Source organism: Trichechus manatus, unplaced genomic scaffold (assembly GCF_000243295.1).
Source record: "Trichechus manatus latirostris isolate Lorelei unplaced genomic scaffold, TriManLat1.0 scaffold00049, whole genome shotgun sequence".
NCBI lineage: Eukaryota > Metazoa > Chordata > Mammalia > Sirenia > Trichechidae > Trichechus > Trichechus manatus.
In genome coordinates this window covers 7,179,895-7,196,149 of record NW_004443985.1, presented here as the reverse complement: position 1 = coordinate 7,196,149, position 16,255 = coordinate 7,179,895, and the positions used below count along the sequence as shown (strand labels likewise).

Below are 16,255 nucleotides of genomic sequence, written 5' to 3'. Positions count from 1 at the left end.
CCCCGCGCCCGCCGCGCTCCCCTCCCACTCACCGCTGTCCCCCGGACGCAGGGCCGCGCGTCCAGCCGGGCGCGGGGGTTCCCCGGGGAGGGGCCGGCCCGGGCGGGGCCAACGATGGAGGAGCCGCAGCGCGTCCGCTCGCACACCGTCACCACCACCGCCAGCTCCTTCGCCGAGAACTTCTCCACCAGCAGCAGCAGCTTCTCCTACGACCGCGAGTTCCTCCGCACCCTGCCTGGGCTCCTCATCGTGGCCGAGATCGTGAGTGCCCAGCGGGCCGGGGGCACGGGAGGCGGGGGGCGCAATGGTGCATCGGCGCTGCTCGGCAGGTGGAGCCAGCCCAGGTCCTCGGGCGGGCTTCGAGGAACCTTCCTGCTTCAGGAGAAGCTGAGCCTCGCCTTCTTCCCAAAGTGCAGAGCTCAGAGACTCTCTCTCCGAATGAGATCCAGCCACCGCGTGGCTTGGGCTGGCTTGGGGGAGAGGGTCGCAACCCTCTGGATGTCTTTTGGGAGAGGAGCCCAACTTGCTGGGCTCTCACGGTGGCGCGTGTCTTGGAGTCAGGATGCTTGGTGGGCAGTGAGTTTGTGTTAATGAAGTTAGGGACACCCTGTGCCTACCTCACCTGATCTCCATGTGGGCGGCCGCCTCTGGGAGACCTGGGGGCAAGCAGGCAGCTCCTCCCTTTTCCTGATTGTCTCCCTAGTAGTAAAAATGAAGTCCGCTTGGGGAAGTTCACCGAGTAAAGTCTCCGAGGGCCTCAATCTTTATGAGGGCCAGAAAGGTCTCTAACCTGGTGCAGTGCACATCCTGGTTTAGGCCTGGGAACGTTTCTGGGGAGGACGCAGGGCGTGTGGGCTTTTCCCATGAGAGGACAAGGAGGCTGAGAGTGTAAGTAATCTCCTCAGAAGTCCAGCCAGTCCTTCATGGCTGAGAAGCGCTGGAGCCGGTTAACAGCCAGCGACGGCCCGCGTTTTTTGAGCCTTCACGGTATGCCAGGGTCTTGTGTAGCCCTTTAGACACCTTCACGCCCTCATGTAACATGTATAGCAGCACTACCCTTTGAAGGCGCTTTCAGTATTACCACCATTTTACGTATGAAGACACTGAGGCCCAGAGAGGGTAAGTAAGTTAACCTGTGGGTGATGAAGCTGGGATTCAAACCCAGGCCTGCCTGTCATCAGAGCCCTGTTCTTAGTTGCTAAGGGACATCCTTTCCAGCTGTCTACCCAGTGGCCCTTCTGCTTGTGGAGTTTTTAAACGTTTGGGAAAGTTAAATCTAACCTGTATTGGGGCTAGAGGATGCGAGCCACCGTGGTGCAGAAGTGACGGAAGGAAGGTTCGGTCAGTTCCTTTGAGAACTCTTTAGCAATACCTGGGTTGCTCCTCTGGCGTCTCTGAGCCCCCCCCCCAGACCTACTGATTCAGCCCCCAGGTGGTTCCTGTGCATGGAAGGTGTGAGAAGTGTTGGCTTAGTCCACCCCCAGCTGATCCCCTCAGCCAGTACTGAGAACTTCAGGGGGAGAGGATGCTGGGTCAAGAGACCCAATCAAAAGCCAAAGGTACTAGAATCACCGTGCAGGGCCTGGCTCTCAGGAGCTCAACAGATAATTGCTGTGTGAAGGAAGGAGTTGGCAGCCGCCTCTGCTCCTGCAGAGCAAACAAAAGCTAAAATGACAGAGATGGGATGTTTACCCTGAGGTGGGTTTGGACCAGGCATGAAGTAAAATGCCTCCTGTTTCCTGATGTATGATCAATATGCTCTGTATTAAACACTTTTTCAGAAAATAGAAAAGTGAAGGAGGAAAATGTAAATGATCCCATCACTAGAAATAAGCACTGTTGATACATTGGCATGTATCCTTCAGATTTTAGGAAATTTTTTTTTTTAAAAGATGGAGAAACGTGTAAGCAAAGTCAACCTTATTACTACTTTGAGTTTTTAGTTTATTTTGTGCTTTAGGGGAAAGTTTACGGCATAAGTTAGTTTTTCCTTCTAAAATGTATAGACAGTTTGTTTTGTGATATTGGTTGCAATCCCAACAATGTGTCAGCACTCTCCCCCTTTCCATTTCCATCCTGGGTTCCCTGTGTCCCTTAGTCCCGTTTTCCTGTCCCTTCCTGCCTCTCGGCTTTGCGTTTGGGCAGGTGTTGCCCATTTGGTCTCATGTACTTGACTGAACTATGAAGCACGTTCCTCACATGTGTTACTGTTTGTTTTATAGGCCTGTCTAATCTTTGGATGAAAGGTGGACTTTGGGAGTGTGAGTTTTTATTTTTGACAAAGCTATACACACGTTTTTTTTTTGTTTGTTTGTTTTGTTTTGTTTTTTATATTTTATTGTACTTCAGGTGAAGGCTTACAGAACAAATAGTTTCTCATGAAACAGTAGTACATGTATTGTTTTATGACATTGGATAACAACCCCACAACATATTAACCTCTAAATTCTCAACCTTTTTTTTTTGGTGAAAATACACACAGCCAAAGATACACCGTTTCAAAAATTTCTACATACATAGTTCAGTGACATTGACTACGCTCCTCCAATTGTGCTGTTATTCTCACTTAAGATGAAGGCTTGCAGAACAAAATAGTTTCTCATTTAACAGTTACTACAAATGTTGCCCTATGACAGTGGTTAACAATCTCACAACACCTCAACAGTATCCTTACTCAACCTTGTATACACACATGTTTTAAAGAATCAAATAGTCCTATAGGCAGAAACATAAGTTTCTCTTCACTATCTCCGTAACCAGAGAGAGCCATGTTCAAATCTCTTAAGAGAGTTGAATACCAAACCAAAACCAAACCAGTTGCCTTCCAGCCTATCTCGACTTACGACAACACCGTGTGTGCAGAGTAGAGCTGTACCCCACAGGGTTTTCAGGGCTGTGACCTTTCAGAAGCAGATTTCCAGGCACCTCTGGGTGGGTTTGAACTGCCAACCTTTTGGTTAATAGTTGAGCACTTAACCATTTGCACCACCCAGGACTGCTTTATATTGCTATTCCTTGAGTTAAAAAGAAAAAAATTATTGTAGTTTAGGTGAAGGTTTACAGAACAAATAGTTTCTCATTAAACAGTCAGTACACATATTGTTTTATGACATTGATTAACAACCCTACCACATGTCAACACTCTCCCTTCTCGACCTTGGCGGACTTTTTTTTTCGGTGAAACTATACATAGCCCAAGATATACTATTTCATAAATTTCTACATACAGTTCAGTGACATTGATTACGTTCTTCCAGTTGTGCTGCTATTCTCACTTTAGATGAAGGTTTACGGAACAAAATACTTTCTCATTAAACTGTACACATATTGCCCTTTGACAATGGTTAACAACCCCACTACATGTCAGCACTGTCTTTACTCAACCTTGGGTTCCCTATCACCAGCTTTCCTGTCCCCTTCTGCCTTCTAGTCCTTGTCCGTGGACTGCTGTGCCTCATTAGTCCCATTTGGTTTTATGGGGCTGTCCAATCCCCGGCTGAACGGTGAACCTTGGGAGTGACTTCACCACTGAGCTAAAAGGGTGTCTGGGGTGATTTATTTATTTTAATTATAAGAGTTACCCATTGCCTCTCCACCATGAATGAGGCTTTAGCTCTCTTGGACCGCCTCCCACCCCCCACCGCCCACCCCCAACATCTCTTGTCTCTCTGTGGTCATGAGGTGATTTGGGTGAGGTCATTAGCCTGTGCTGACCTGATGATGCTGTAGATACTGTTCACAGCTGAACCACCGAGTAGTTAGAGGAGCTTCTCCTTTCCTGCCCAATTTTTTTTTGTTTTTTTTTTTCTAGTTAGTAATTCTCTCTCTTTTCTATTTCTTTCGTTCTCTGGATATTTAGCCGCTAATATAATCCCAGTTGTCTAAATCTCCTCTTGGGAGGCTGAGACACGTTGGGTATTCTATCAGAGTCAGCCTCGTAACCAACCCTCCCTGGAGCCTCACCTGCCCCACCTGGCCAGGTTGCCTGCGGCACAGCTGACCGCCTGGGATCTCCTGCACCATCAGCCTGGGGATTCTCTTCCCCTCTGTCTCTCCTGTGTTGGGTCCCCTGCTTCCCACGTCCAGTGTCCTTGCTGTCTTGGCTTGCTTTCACTGGTGGGGACACACAGCCTCCAGTAGGTTCCTGAGAAGGGATGCACACATAAATCGAGTCCTTGCATCTTTGAAAATGTCTTGATTCTACTGTTATACAGAGTTCATACTTTGGCTAGGTAAAGAATGTTAGATTGGAAATTGTTTTTCTTCAAAAGTTTGAAAATATTCCTTTATTGTCCTTTAGCTATTCTGATTCTTGATCCTTTCTTCACTGGAAGCATGTAGAATCTCCTGTCTTCCAGAGATCTTAAATATCACAGCGATGTGCCTAGATGAGACTGTTTTCATCCATTATGCTGGGGACCTGGTATATTCTCTCAATCAGGAAAACTCATGTATGTTTAAGGCGATTATCGTCAATTTGATTTTTATTTTTCATTTTCTCAGTTCTTTCTGAAACTCCTTTTCCTATGCACAGATTTTCTTTTCTTCTTATGTTTTAATGATTGTTCTTACTGGCTTGTAACCTGCAGTTTTCACTTACGATATCATGAACATTCTTCAGGGTCTCAGCTCTCTCTCATTCTTATAAGAGTTTTCTGTCATAAGGAAATAGCACGTTTGATTTCCTCGGTCTTCTGTTTTAAGACTAGCATGCGTCCAGGCTTTGCTAATACAGCCAAGTGCCATAGAAATCTTCTTTGTCCATCTTTCCACATTTGCCAGTCATTTTTTGTTGTTTTTGAAAAATAGTTTCCCATTCAACAATGCATACACACATTGTTCTGTGACATTGGTTGCCGTCCCCGCAATGTGTCAGCACTCTCCCGGTTTCCACCCTGCCTCCCCGTTTCCATCCCTCTAGTTTCCCTGCCCCTCTTTGCCTTCTTATCTTTGCTTTTGGGCAAATGTTGCCTGTTTGGTCTCATATAGTCAATTGTTCTCAGTTGCACATTCCTCACAGGTATTATTGTTTATTTTATAGGCCTGTCTATTATTTGGCAAAAAGGTGACCTCTGGGAGAGGCTTCCGTTCCAGGTTAAAAGGGTGTTTCATGGTGAAAGTCTCAGAGGTTCCTCCAGTCTCTAGCATTCCATGAAGTCTGGTCTTTTTTATGAATTTGAGTTTTGTTCTACATTTTTCTCCTATTCTAACCATGACCTTCTATTGTGTTCCTGGTCAAAGCAGTCAGTAGTGGTAGCCGGGCACCATCTAGTTCTTCTGGTCTCTGGCTAGAGGAGGCTGTGGTTCTTGGGGGCCATTAGTCTTTTGGACTAATTGTTTCCTTGAGTCTTTGGTTTCCTTCACTCTCCTTTGCTCCAGACAGGAAGAGACCAATAGTGTATCTTAGATGGCCACTTGAAAGCTGTTAAGACCCCAGATGCTACTTGCCACTCTAGGATGTAGAATATTATCTTTATGAGCTATGTTATGCCATTGACCTAGATGTCCCCTGAGACTCTGGTCTTTTAGCCTTCAAGCCCAGTAACTTAGTCCCACAAGGTGTTTGGATATGTCCAAGAAGATTCCATAGCTGTGCCCCCATGTGCTCTATTATATATGTGAATATACATGCAATACATATAAATATGTATGTACAAATCCCCACAACAATACCCAAAAATGCACTCGCATGCCCTCCCATAGGCCCTCTCCATCTGTATAGCATACATATCTACCTATGTAGCCACTCACAAATTTTGGGTTGTTATTAACTGTTGTTCCAGGATTGTATACGGGATAGTAGTTACTGTCAAAACCAAACTCAACCCGTTGCCGTCGGGTCGATTCTGAGTTATAGCAACCCTATAGAACAGAGTAGAACTGCCCCCTAGGGTTTCCAGGGAGCAGCTGGTGGATTCAAACTGCTGACCTGTTGGTTAGCAGCCGAGCTCTTAACCACTGCGCCACCAGGGCTCCAGTAGTTACCGTAGTCCTTCATTCGTGCGTACCTCTTAGTGTCTGTGTTTGTCTGGTCCTGTTGTGCTAACTTCCACCACATTGTGTATTGCCTTTCCCTTCCCCAGAATTAACACGTTTAGTATCTAATAAGTGATTCTCTCTCCTTCCTCTTCCCATCCCAGTTAACTATCAAAGAGTGTTGCTTTCTTTGTGTGTAAACTTGTTCTTAACTTTTTATAAAAGTGGTATCATACGGTATTTGTACTTTTGTGATTGACTTATTTCACTCAGCATAATACCCTCCAGATTCATTCGTGTTATAAGATGTTGCTCGGACCCTTTATTGTTGTGTAGTATTCCATCGTGTGTATGTACCATAATTTATTTATCCATTCATCTGTCGATGGACACTTAGGTTGTTTGCATCTTTTTGCTATTGTGAGTAATGCTGCAGTGAACATGGGTGTGCATATGTCTATTCGTGTGACGGCTCTTCTCTCTCTAGGACATGTTCCTAGGAGTGGGATTGCTGGATCATAAAGTATTTCTATTTCTAGCTTTCTGAGAAAGTGCCATACCGTTTTCCCTAGTGGTTGTACCATTTTACAATTGTTCAGTCATTTTCTTGAGGAGAAATTTCTTAAAGTAGAATTGTTGAGTCAAAGTGTATGCAAGCTTAAGGGTTTTGCTACGTATTCAAAGTTGTTCCTCTCCAAAGGTCTACTGGTTTAAACTGTGGTCAGCAGTGTGAGCCTATTAAAACTAAAAACATGTTTTTTTTTTAAAAATTAGAAGAAGTCTTAAAATTAAAAAATTAAGGATCACCTTAAATGATATACTATGTTCCATTAACTCTAAAATACTTTTTTGTTTATGTTTTAATATCTGAAATTAGGGTGCACTTCACCATGGAGGGTTTCCTGGCTGCAGTGAAATGTGGTATCACTGATTATCTGGGGTGCAGGGCTCAATTTACTGCTCTGTCAACCCTGACATTAAGCTGTATCCTCCCCCACCACCGCTGAATGCCCCGTTCTTCCTGTAAAAACAAAATCCTGAGACAGAGCTGCTAAGAACCTGACTTCCTGCATGGACCTGGGGAAAGGGAAATAATACAGGGAGCAAAACACAGTGTTTCCCCAAATCCCTTGTCCAGATCGCCTGCCCTGGTTTTCTCTCAGGGCTGAGAGGGGAGTAGGTATAAATACTAGAACGCTCTAGGCTCTGCCGAGGTAGCATCACATTGAAACCAAATAGTGGTAGTTTCCTTCCTTTGAAAGTTTCAACAAGGTAACAGCAATCCAGTACTTGACTTGTGAATTGTAGGATGCTGTGATCTCCTAACAATCGCCAGTAGTTAAAGAATAAAAGTGATTTGCGAGAAGCTGAGAAGCTGAGTGAATTGCGCCCATCCTGTTATTGGTGACTTCAAAATGAATTCTAGCGTCCAGGTGATAATGTGAAGTCATCTTTCATTTCCTTACTGTGTCGTGAACAAACTTAGTCGGGGAAGGACGAACAGGGTTTACGGAGAGCTGGAACCTAAATTGTTCTGGTGAGTTCTTTTAAAAAATAGAGGATGATTTCCATTTCACGAAAGCAATGCATATTCTTTGTAGAAAAATGCAGGTTGAAAAAAAACAAAAACTTTAATTCTAGCCCCACAGTGGTTCCTAACAGGTGTGGCTAGCGATTTTAATCTATCTATCTATTTATTTATTTTTGGTTATTGTAATGATTGGGATTTCTACCGGTGTTTAGGGCACTGGGCCAGGATGCTGAATGCCCTGAAATGCCTGGGACAGTCCCCACCAATGAAGAAGTGCCCTACTGACTGCTGAGGAACTTTGAGAAACTTTGAAAAACCACTCTTTACTCCTTGGAGTAAATTGATCCCGAATTTCCTCAGTGGTTATATTAAACCAAACCAAACCCACTGCCATCATAGTCCATTCCAATGCATAGCAACCCTTATAGGACAGAATAGAACTGCCGTATAGGGTTTCCAAGGCTGTAATCTTTATGAACGCAGACCGCCACATCTTTCTCCCACAGAGCTGCTGGTGGGTTCGAACTGCCGACCTTTTGATTAGCAGATGAGCTTCACTAGGGCTCCACTGCGTATATAGCTTAACTATAATTTTTACAAAAATATGGTCACTTGTGAGCTATTTATTGGAGCCCTGGTGGCACAGTGGTTAAGAGCTCGCTGCTAACCAAAAGGTCAGCAGTTCGAATCCACCAGCTGCTCCCTGGAAACCCCATGGAGCAGTTCTACTCTGTCCTGTAGGGTCACTGTGAGTCGGAATCGACTCGACGGCAACAGGTTTGGTTTTTCTTTTCTGGTGACACATTGGTTAAGAGCTCAGCTGATAACCAAAAAGGTCAGCAGTTCAAATCCACCAACCACTCCTCGGAAACCCTATGGCGCAGTTCTACTCTGTCCTATAGGGTCGCGGTGAGTCAGAATTGACTCAACTGCAACGGTTTTTTGTTTTTTTTTTTGTAAACTATTTACTGCTGTGACCATCTGTGCTGGATATCTTCCTCGTGTCCCTCCAGATTCCCTCGCCCTTTCTGCACCCTGCCCCCTACCCTGGAGGCTGACCTGTCTCGAGGGCTCCTCTGCTGTCCCGCTGGATGGGCCCATGGTGGCATCAGCAGGAGAGCAGGGCGAGAGGAGGGCATGGTCCGGGTGCTGTTCATGGGATTCCTCCAGGCTGGGTCTCAGCAGGTTGGCGTGTCCCTCTGTGGGAGACTATTGTGTGGCAGCCCTCTGCGCACAGCTGTTGTCTCTGGCGCTGGTAACTCTTCATCCCCCTCCCCCGCCACCTACAAGTGCGCAGCTACTGCGCTGTTGCCCGTGGTTTTCCTTCACTCCGCTTCGTAAATAGCACACTTATTAAACTCTACTCAGATTACCCAATCTGAATTTGCCGAGTTTCCTGCTGAGACCTGATATGTTACCTTTCCTTGTCAATGATTAATTTCTCATGACATTCTTCACGGCCACATGTTATTGTTGTCGTTGTGTGCCGTTGAGTCGATACCGACTCATAGCCGCCCGGTAGGACAGAGGAGAGCCGCCCCAGGGTTTCCAAGGCTGTAATCTTTACCAAAGCAGACTGCCACATCTTTCTCCCGTGGAGCGGTTGATGGGTTCGAACTGCCAACCTTTCAGTTAGTAGCTGAGTGCTTAACCACTGCGCCACGAGGGCTCCTTAACGGCCACATGCTATTCCATAAATACCCAGGCGCCTACTGTTCAACATATGTAGACTTTCTGATTTTAGCAATGTTATAACAAACATCTTTTGAGCTCAGTCTTTCTGTATGTCCTTCAGTGTTCTCGAAGAATGAGTTCTTATAATTGGGTGAAAGGGAAGAAGAGCCTAGCATCTACTTCCGAAAAATCAGCCACTGAAAACCCTGTGCAGCACAGTTCTCCTCCGACACACGTGGGGTCGTCATGAGTTGGAATCAACTTGAAGGCGATTGCTAACTGGTACCTTCTTTAAAGTCAAGCTTATTAAGTGTACAGTAAAATCCACCGTTTAGTGTGCAACTTGCGAGTTTTGGCACATGCTTAAAAAAAAATGCTTTTTTGACATGTAATTCACGTACCATAAATTTGACCTTTTGAAAGTATACAATTCAGGGTTTTTTAGTATATTCACAGTTATACATCTATCACCTCTGTCTAATTTTAGGACAGTTTAATCATCCCCAAAAGAAATGCCATTCTCCCCGTTGCCCTCCTCTGCCAGTCCCTGGAAACCACTAATCTTTCTGTTGGTATGGATTGGCCTCTTCTGGACATTTCACATGAATGGGATCATGCACCATGTGACCTTTTGTGTCTGACTTCTTTCACTGAATATAATGTTTTCAAGGGCCATCCACCCTGTAGCGGGAATCAGTACTTCATTCCTTTTATCTCCAGATGATATTCCATTGTATAGGTAGATACCACATTTCGTTTATACATCCGTCAGTTAATGGAGATTTGACTTGTTTCCACTTGTTGGCTGTTATGAATAATGCTGCTCTGAATCTTCATGTACAAATTGTTGTGTGGACATACATTTTTCAACTCTTTTGGGTATTTACAAGTAGAGTAGAATTGCTGGGTCGTATGGTAACTCTGTGGTCCCTGGGTGTCACAAATTGCGCTTTTTCGCTCAACTACTAACCTAAAAGTTGGCAGTTCAAATCCACCCAATGGTGCTAAGGAAGAAAGGCCTGGCGATCTGCTTGTGAGGATTACAGCCAAGAAAACCCTATGGAGCAATTCTACTGTATAACCCGTGGGGTTGTAATGACTCAAAATTGACTTGATGGCAACAGGTGGAACTACCAAGCTATTTTCCAAAGAGGCTGCACCATTATACATTCCCATGAGCAATGGATGAGAGTTTGAATTTCTCTACATCCTTACTAACACTTATTATTATGTTTGTCCTAGTGAGTGTGAAGTGATATCTCACTGTGGCTTTGGTTTGCATTTCCCTAGTGGCTAATGACATTGAGCATCTTTTATGTGCTTATAGGCTATTTGTGTATTTTCTTTGGAGAAATGTCTATTCAAATCCTTTGCCCATTTCTTAGGTTATTTGTCCTTTTATTGTTGAGTCATAAGTGTTCTTTATATATTTGAGATACAAGTCCCTTATCAAACATGACTTGCAGATATTTTTCTTCCTTTCCTTGGGTTGTCTTTTCACTCTCTTGGAGCAAAATATTTTTAATTTTGATGAAGTCCAACTTATGTATCTTTTCCTTATCGTTGTATTTTGGTGTCATGTCTAAAAAGACTTTGCCTAATCCAAGATCACAAAGATTTAAAAGACTGTTTTTTTCTAAGAGTTTATCATTTTAGCTCTTACATTTAGGTCTTTGATCCATTTTGAGTTAAGTTTGCATATGGTGTGAGGTAAGAGTCCAGTTTCATTCTTTTGAATGTGTATCCACTTGTCTTTCACCATTGAATTATCTTGGTACCCTTGTTGAAAGTCAGTTGACCATAAGTGTCAGTTTATTCCTAGGCTGTCAATTCTGTTGCGTTGATCTGCATGTCTGTCCTTATGCCGGCACCACACTGTGTTGATTATTGTAGCTTTGTGGTTAGTTTTGAAATTGGAAGTATGAGTTTCCCAACTTTGTTCTTCTCTTTCAAGATTGTTTTGGGTGTCCTGGTTCCCTTGAATTTTTATATGAATTTTAGAATTAGCTTGTCAGTTTCGGCAAAAAATATAAATAAACAAAAAGCCAACTGGATTTTGATTTGGAATTTGTTGAATCTGTAGCTCAGTTGGGGGAATACTGCCATCCTAACAATATTAAGGTTTCCAGTTCGTGAACATGAGATGTCTTTCCATTTATTTAGCTCTTCGTTAGTTTCTTTTAACAGTATATTGTAGTTTTCAGTACACTTTTAAAGAAAAATTTATTTCGAAGTATTTTATTCTTCTTTGAGGTTTGGCATATGTGTTTAAAAGCTTTTGATATTACTGCCAAGTTATGCAGAAAAGTTTGTACCAATTTACATTCCCTCTAGTGGTGTTTCAATGTGTGATAGCAGTTGTTTCTGCAAATACTAACACTTTCTTTTAACTATATGCCAAAATTGATTGAGGTAGGAAATACTTAAAAACAAAAAAACCCTGTTTGGCATGGGCACACACCAGTCAGAGAGGACGTTGACTATAACTAATTTTAAGGGGAGCCCTGGACATGTGAAAAAAGCAAATTGTTTTTATTTGCATTTCTGTCATTATTAAAGTTGAACATTTAAAATATATTTGTTGTTGTTGTCGGGTGCTGTCGAGTCGGTTCCGACTCATAGTGACTGTGTGCACAATGGAATGAAACCCTGCCCGGTCCTGTGCCGTCCTCACAATTGTTGCTGTGCTGAAGCCCATTGTTACAGCCACTGTGTCAGTCCATCTCGTTGAGGGTCTTCCTCTTTTTCACTGACCCTCTACTTTACCAAGCATGATGTCCTTCTCCAGGGACTGATCCCTCCCGATAACATGATAAAATATGTTTATTAGCCATTTATTTCTTCCTTTGTTAATTGCTTGTTTTCTCCTTCTAGCCATTTAAGAAAATAGAGCTTTTTTACCTTTTAAAAATCTTTTAAAGATATAAAAGATGGGGAAAAAACTTTAATGAAAATTACTTCCCAGGAGGGAACAAAATGTGGAGAGGGAGTTGTGTCTAAACAGGGATGTTCACTTTGTAACTCTTTATATTTCTATATGACTTAATTTTTTATAATGAGAATACAGTTACACATTAATATAATGAAAGAAGATATAGATTTATCAGCTTTCTTTATACAATGGGTATTAATTTTCTTATCTGTAACTTGGCATTTTTAATCAAAAGAAGCCTCTTAATTTTTATGAAATCTGAACTGTTCCTTTATTAAACATTCTGGGCTTTATCTTGCTTAAACAGGACTTCCCCACCCCAAGATTACACATTTAAAGAAAACATAGGAGAAATTTTCTAGTGTTAAGACTGTTTACCTCAGTAAACTGTAAGAAGTTTTTTTGTGTGTATGATAAAAGGTAAGGATTTCATTTCACTTTTTTTCCCACATGGATGGATATCCAGTTGTCTTAACACCATTTATCATATTTTATTCCCATATATGCATAACTATTTCTTGACCCTTTTTATGAGCCAGTTCCAGACCTTCTTGATACCATAGTTTTATGGTGAATTTTAATATCCAATAGGCTAAGTCATATAAATTTTTCTATTTCTTTGTTATTTTTTTATAATTTATTTTATTTCTGTTGTTTTTGAGAATATACACACCAGCACATACACCAGTTGAACCATTTCTACATACACCTTAGTGACATCGATTACGTTCTTCCAGTTGTACACCATTCTCACCCTCCTTTTCCAGATTCTTCCTCCCCCATTAACATAAACTCACTGCCCCCTAACGTTCCAGTCTAATCTTTCCAGTTGCTGTTGGTAGTTTAATCCCATATAGATAGTTCTTAAGAGAGGACAGTGCTCAAGGCAGATATCCTTTACTAGTTAAACGGAAACCGTTGTTTGGTGTTAAGAAGACTTTAGGGGATATTTTTGGTTTAAGGTTTAAAGATTATCTCGGGGCAATAGTTTGAGGGGTTCATCCAGCCTCTGTGGCTCCAGAAAATCTAGATTCCATGAGAATTGTAAATTCTGTTCTTCATTTTCTCCCTTTTGATCAGAATTCTTGTACAGAATCTTTGATCAGAATGTTCAGTAATGGCAGCTAGGCACCATCTGGTCTCATGGCGAAGGTAGCAGTCATTCATGGAGGCAGTTAGCCACCCATTCCGTTTTCTCCTCCTTTTCCTGAGTCTCCTTCTTCCCTGATGCTCCAGGCGAAAAGAGACCAGTTGTATTTTGGATGGACTTGTGCAAGCTTTTAGGGCCCCAGGCACTACGCAGGGAACTAAGAGATAGAACAGAAACACTAAACGCGGTATTAGGCCAATTAACTGGGGTATCTCATAAAACCATGACCCGAAACTTCCAAACCAAGGAACTGAATCCCGTGAGGTGTTTGTACGTAAGCAGCCTCAGCAGCTGCTCCTTTTCTGTTGTTGTAAATATATCTGTCACACACCTTTTACCAGTTCAGCGTTTTACAGATGTACATCTTATTGACAGTAGTTATTTCGGCTATGCAACACTACCCTTAATCAGTTAGATTTTTCCATCGTCTTAAACCGAAACTCAGTTCTCCATAAACAGTAACTCCCCCATCCCTTCCTCCCTCCTGACGCTGGTGACCACTAATTCTTTGCTAGTCTTGTGCACTTATACTCACAGATGAATTTTAGAATCAGTGTTCGTTAAGTCCCATTACAGCTCTGATTGAGATTGCATTAAATTGATCAATTAATTTTAGGGGATATATTTGTGATATTGAGTCTTATCATCTAGGAACATTGAGGTCATTTCTCAGGTCATTTTATGCTCTGAAAGTCCTAACTTTTTTTTCAAAAGAGCTTGTGCATCTCATAATAGATGGAAGTCTTTTCAATTTTTGACACGTGGGATTTGGTATAAATGGGGTTGGTATAGAATTATAGGTCTTAAGATTCCTTTTCTTTAGATCTTTGAAGATACTGCTCCATTATCTTCTAGTCCCCAGTGTTGGCTTGCCTGGTGGTCCTTAGGCCTGGTAGGTGCAGTCCCTCGCAGACCTTGTAGATATGGGATCCACATCCCCAAAACTTAGTTGCAGCTCAGGTTTGCGTGAGTAGGCCTTGCACCTTTCTATCACCACGGTAGTGTAGAAGGATGGCACTGGTGCTGTAGCAAGAAATTGTGGGTGGGATGTAGTGCTTATACCGGGGTGAAGAGGCTTGTGAAGGCTGTTTTGTGGCAGTACAAGCTAATTAGGCTAGAGTTTCAGGTTGATATGGTTGGGAGTAAAAGAAGATTGTTAAGCCCCCAATTAGAGTTTCCTGAGTCCTGGTGAGATCTCTCCCTGCGCCGGCAGGATGTCTTCACCCCAACACAGGAGGCATCGGGAGACCAGAAGTGAAGCTCTTCTCTCAGAAAGCCCCTGTCTGATGTTCCCTCGAGTTCTCTGTGAGAATGTGTCATTTGCCTCTGTGGCATCTAAGCCATCTTTCTGTGGAATAAGGTTCTCGTTTCCTTTTAGGTAACCAGATGGTTTTTTTCTCCTGAGAAGCTTTTAGAATTTTCTCGCTGTCTTGAGATCACCACCATGTGTCTAGAAGGACATCTCTTTGTTCATCTTCCTCAGTGTTCTTTGAGCCCTTAGTCTAACTGAGGTTCAAATCTGTCTTCAGCACGGGGAAAATGCTCCTGTTTGGGCATCTAGTTCTTCTGTTTTCTCCATTAAAAAAAAAATCTGAATTCAATCCAGAAGTTCCAGGAGAGATTAAACTATCTTTAATATCTCTTAATTTTTCTTTTATATTTTCATTTCTTTTTCTTTTGCAGAGTTTTAGGGAAATTTCACTCCGGATCAAGTTCTTACTCTCGCCTGATGATGTTTCTGCTCTTCAGCCTCATTTGTTAAATGTTAAGTTTGGAATTGATGGTTTTAATTTTCAACAGTTTGACATTCTTTTACTCTGTAGACTAATCTCTTTTTTATTGAATCACTTTAAGAATATTCAAAATATCAGTCCAGAGGACTAATGGACCACGTAAGCCACAGTCTCCACCAGCCTGAGCCCAGAAGAATTAGATGATGCCCGGCTACCACCACCAACCGCTCTGACAGGGATCACAATCGAGGTCCCAGACAGAGGGAGAGAAAAATGTAGAACAAAATTCAAATTCACAAAAGAAAAGAAGACCAGACTTACTGGTCTGACAGACTGGAGGAACCCCCAAGACTATGGCTCCTGGACACCCTGCTAACTCAGAACAAGCCACTCCCGAAGTCCACCTTTCAGACAAAGATTAGACAGGCCTATAAAACAAATAAAAAGGCACGCGAGGAATGTGCTTTTTAGTTCAATCAAGTATAGGAGACCCAGTGGGCAATACCTGCCCAAAGGCAAAGCCGAGAAGGCAGGAAGGGACAGGAAAACTGGATGAATGACGCTGGGTGGAAAGGGAAAGGGGGAGAGTGCTGACACATTGCAGGGATGGCAACCAGTGTCACAAAACAATTTATGTATAAATTTTTGAATGAGAAGCTAATTTGCAGTATCAACTTTCACCTAAAACACAATTAAAAAAAAAGAAGAATATTCAGTATATTGAAGCTTTTGTTTACTGAGGGGCTACTTCTGTTTGTTGAGTCTGTTGCTTCTCACGTGGCTGTTTTCCTTAATCACTTGGTGGTTCCTGGTTGTCCGTCTGTAATTGTAGATGTGTGCATTGGTGGTGGGAGACTGTTGGCTCAGCTTAAGCGAGAATCCCTGTGCCTCTGGCCGTGAATACGGGTTCTCATCACATGACCTGCATCTGGTCCTTTTTCAGAGGAAAGGAAATACTAAGAGGGGTGGTGGGAACGAGAGTAGTGCCTACATGGGCTTTCCTCTGAGCCGGGCAAACATCTTGTCAAAGCAGCTGGATGCCTTGAAGCTTTATCCTGGGGGCTATTGGCAGAAGTCACTGCTGGCGGCAGTGCAGCTTCTGAGCCATTAAACTTCCTCCTCAGCACGTGACCCTTGGTCTGTTTCTCTGGAGCCCTGGTGGCGCAGTGGTTAAGAGCTCAGCTGCTAACCAAAAGGTCGGCAGTTCGAATCCACCAGCCACTCCTTGGAAACCCTATGGGGCAGTTCTACTCTGTCCT

General features: G+C 43.0%; 1 protein-coding gene across 2 annotated transcripts in view; it reads left to right on the top strand.

Annotated features, from left to right (window-relative positions):
• Positions 1-6: 6 nt before the first annotated feature.
• CMTM8 (CKLF like MARVEL transmembrane domain containing 8) overlaps positions 7-16,255 on the top strand; it is a 114,502-nt gene continuing 98,253 nt past the window's right edge. For both annotated transcript variants that reach the window (XM_023732249.1, XM_004377353.1), the window contains exon 1: positions 7-261. In XM_023732249.1, coding sequence (XP_023588017.1) covers positions 115-261 — 147 coding nt within the window. In that variant the 5' untranslated portion in view covers positions 7-114. The remainder of the gene's footprint in view (positions 262-16,255) is intronic.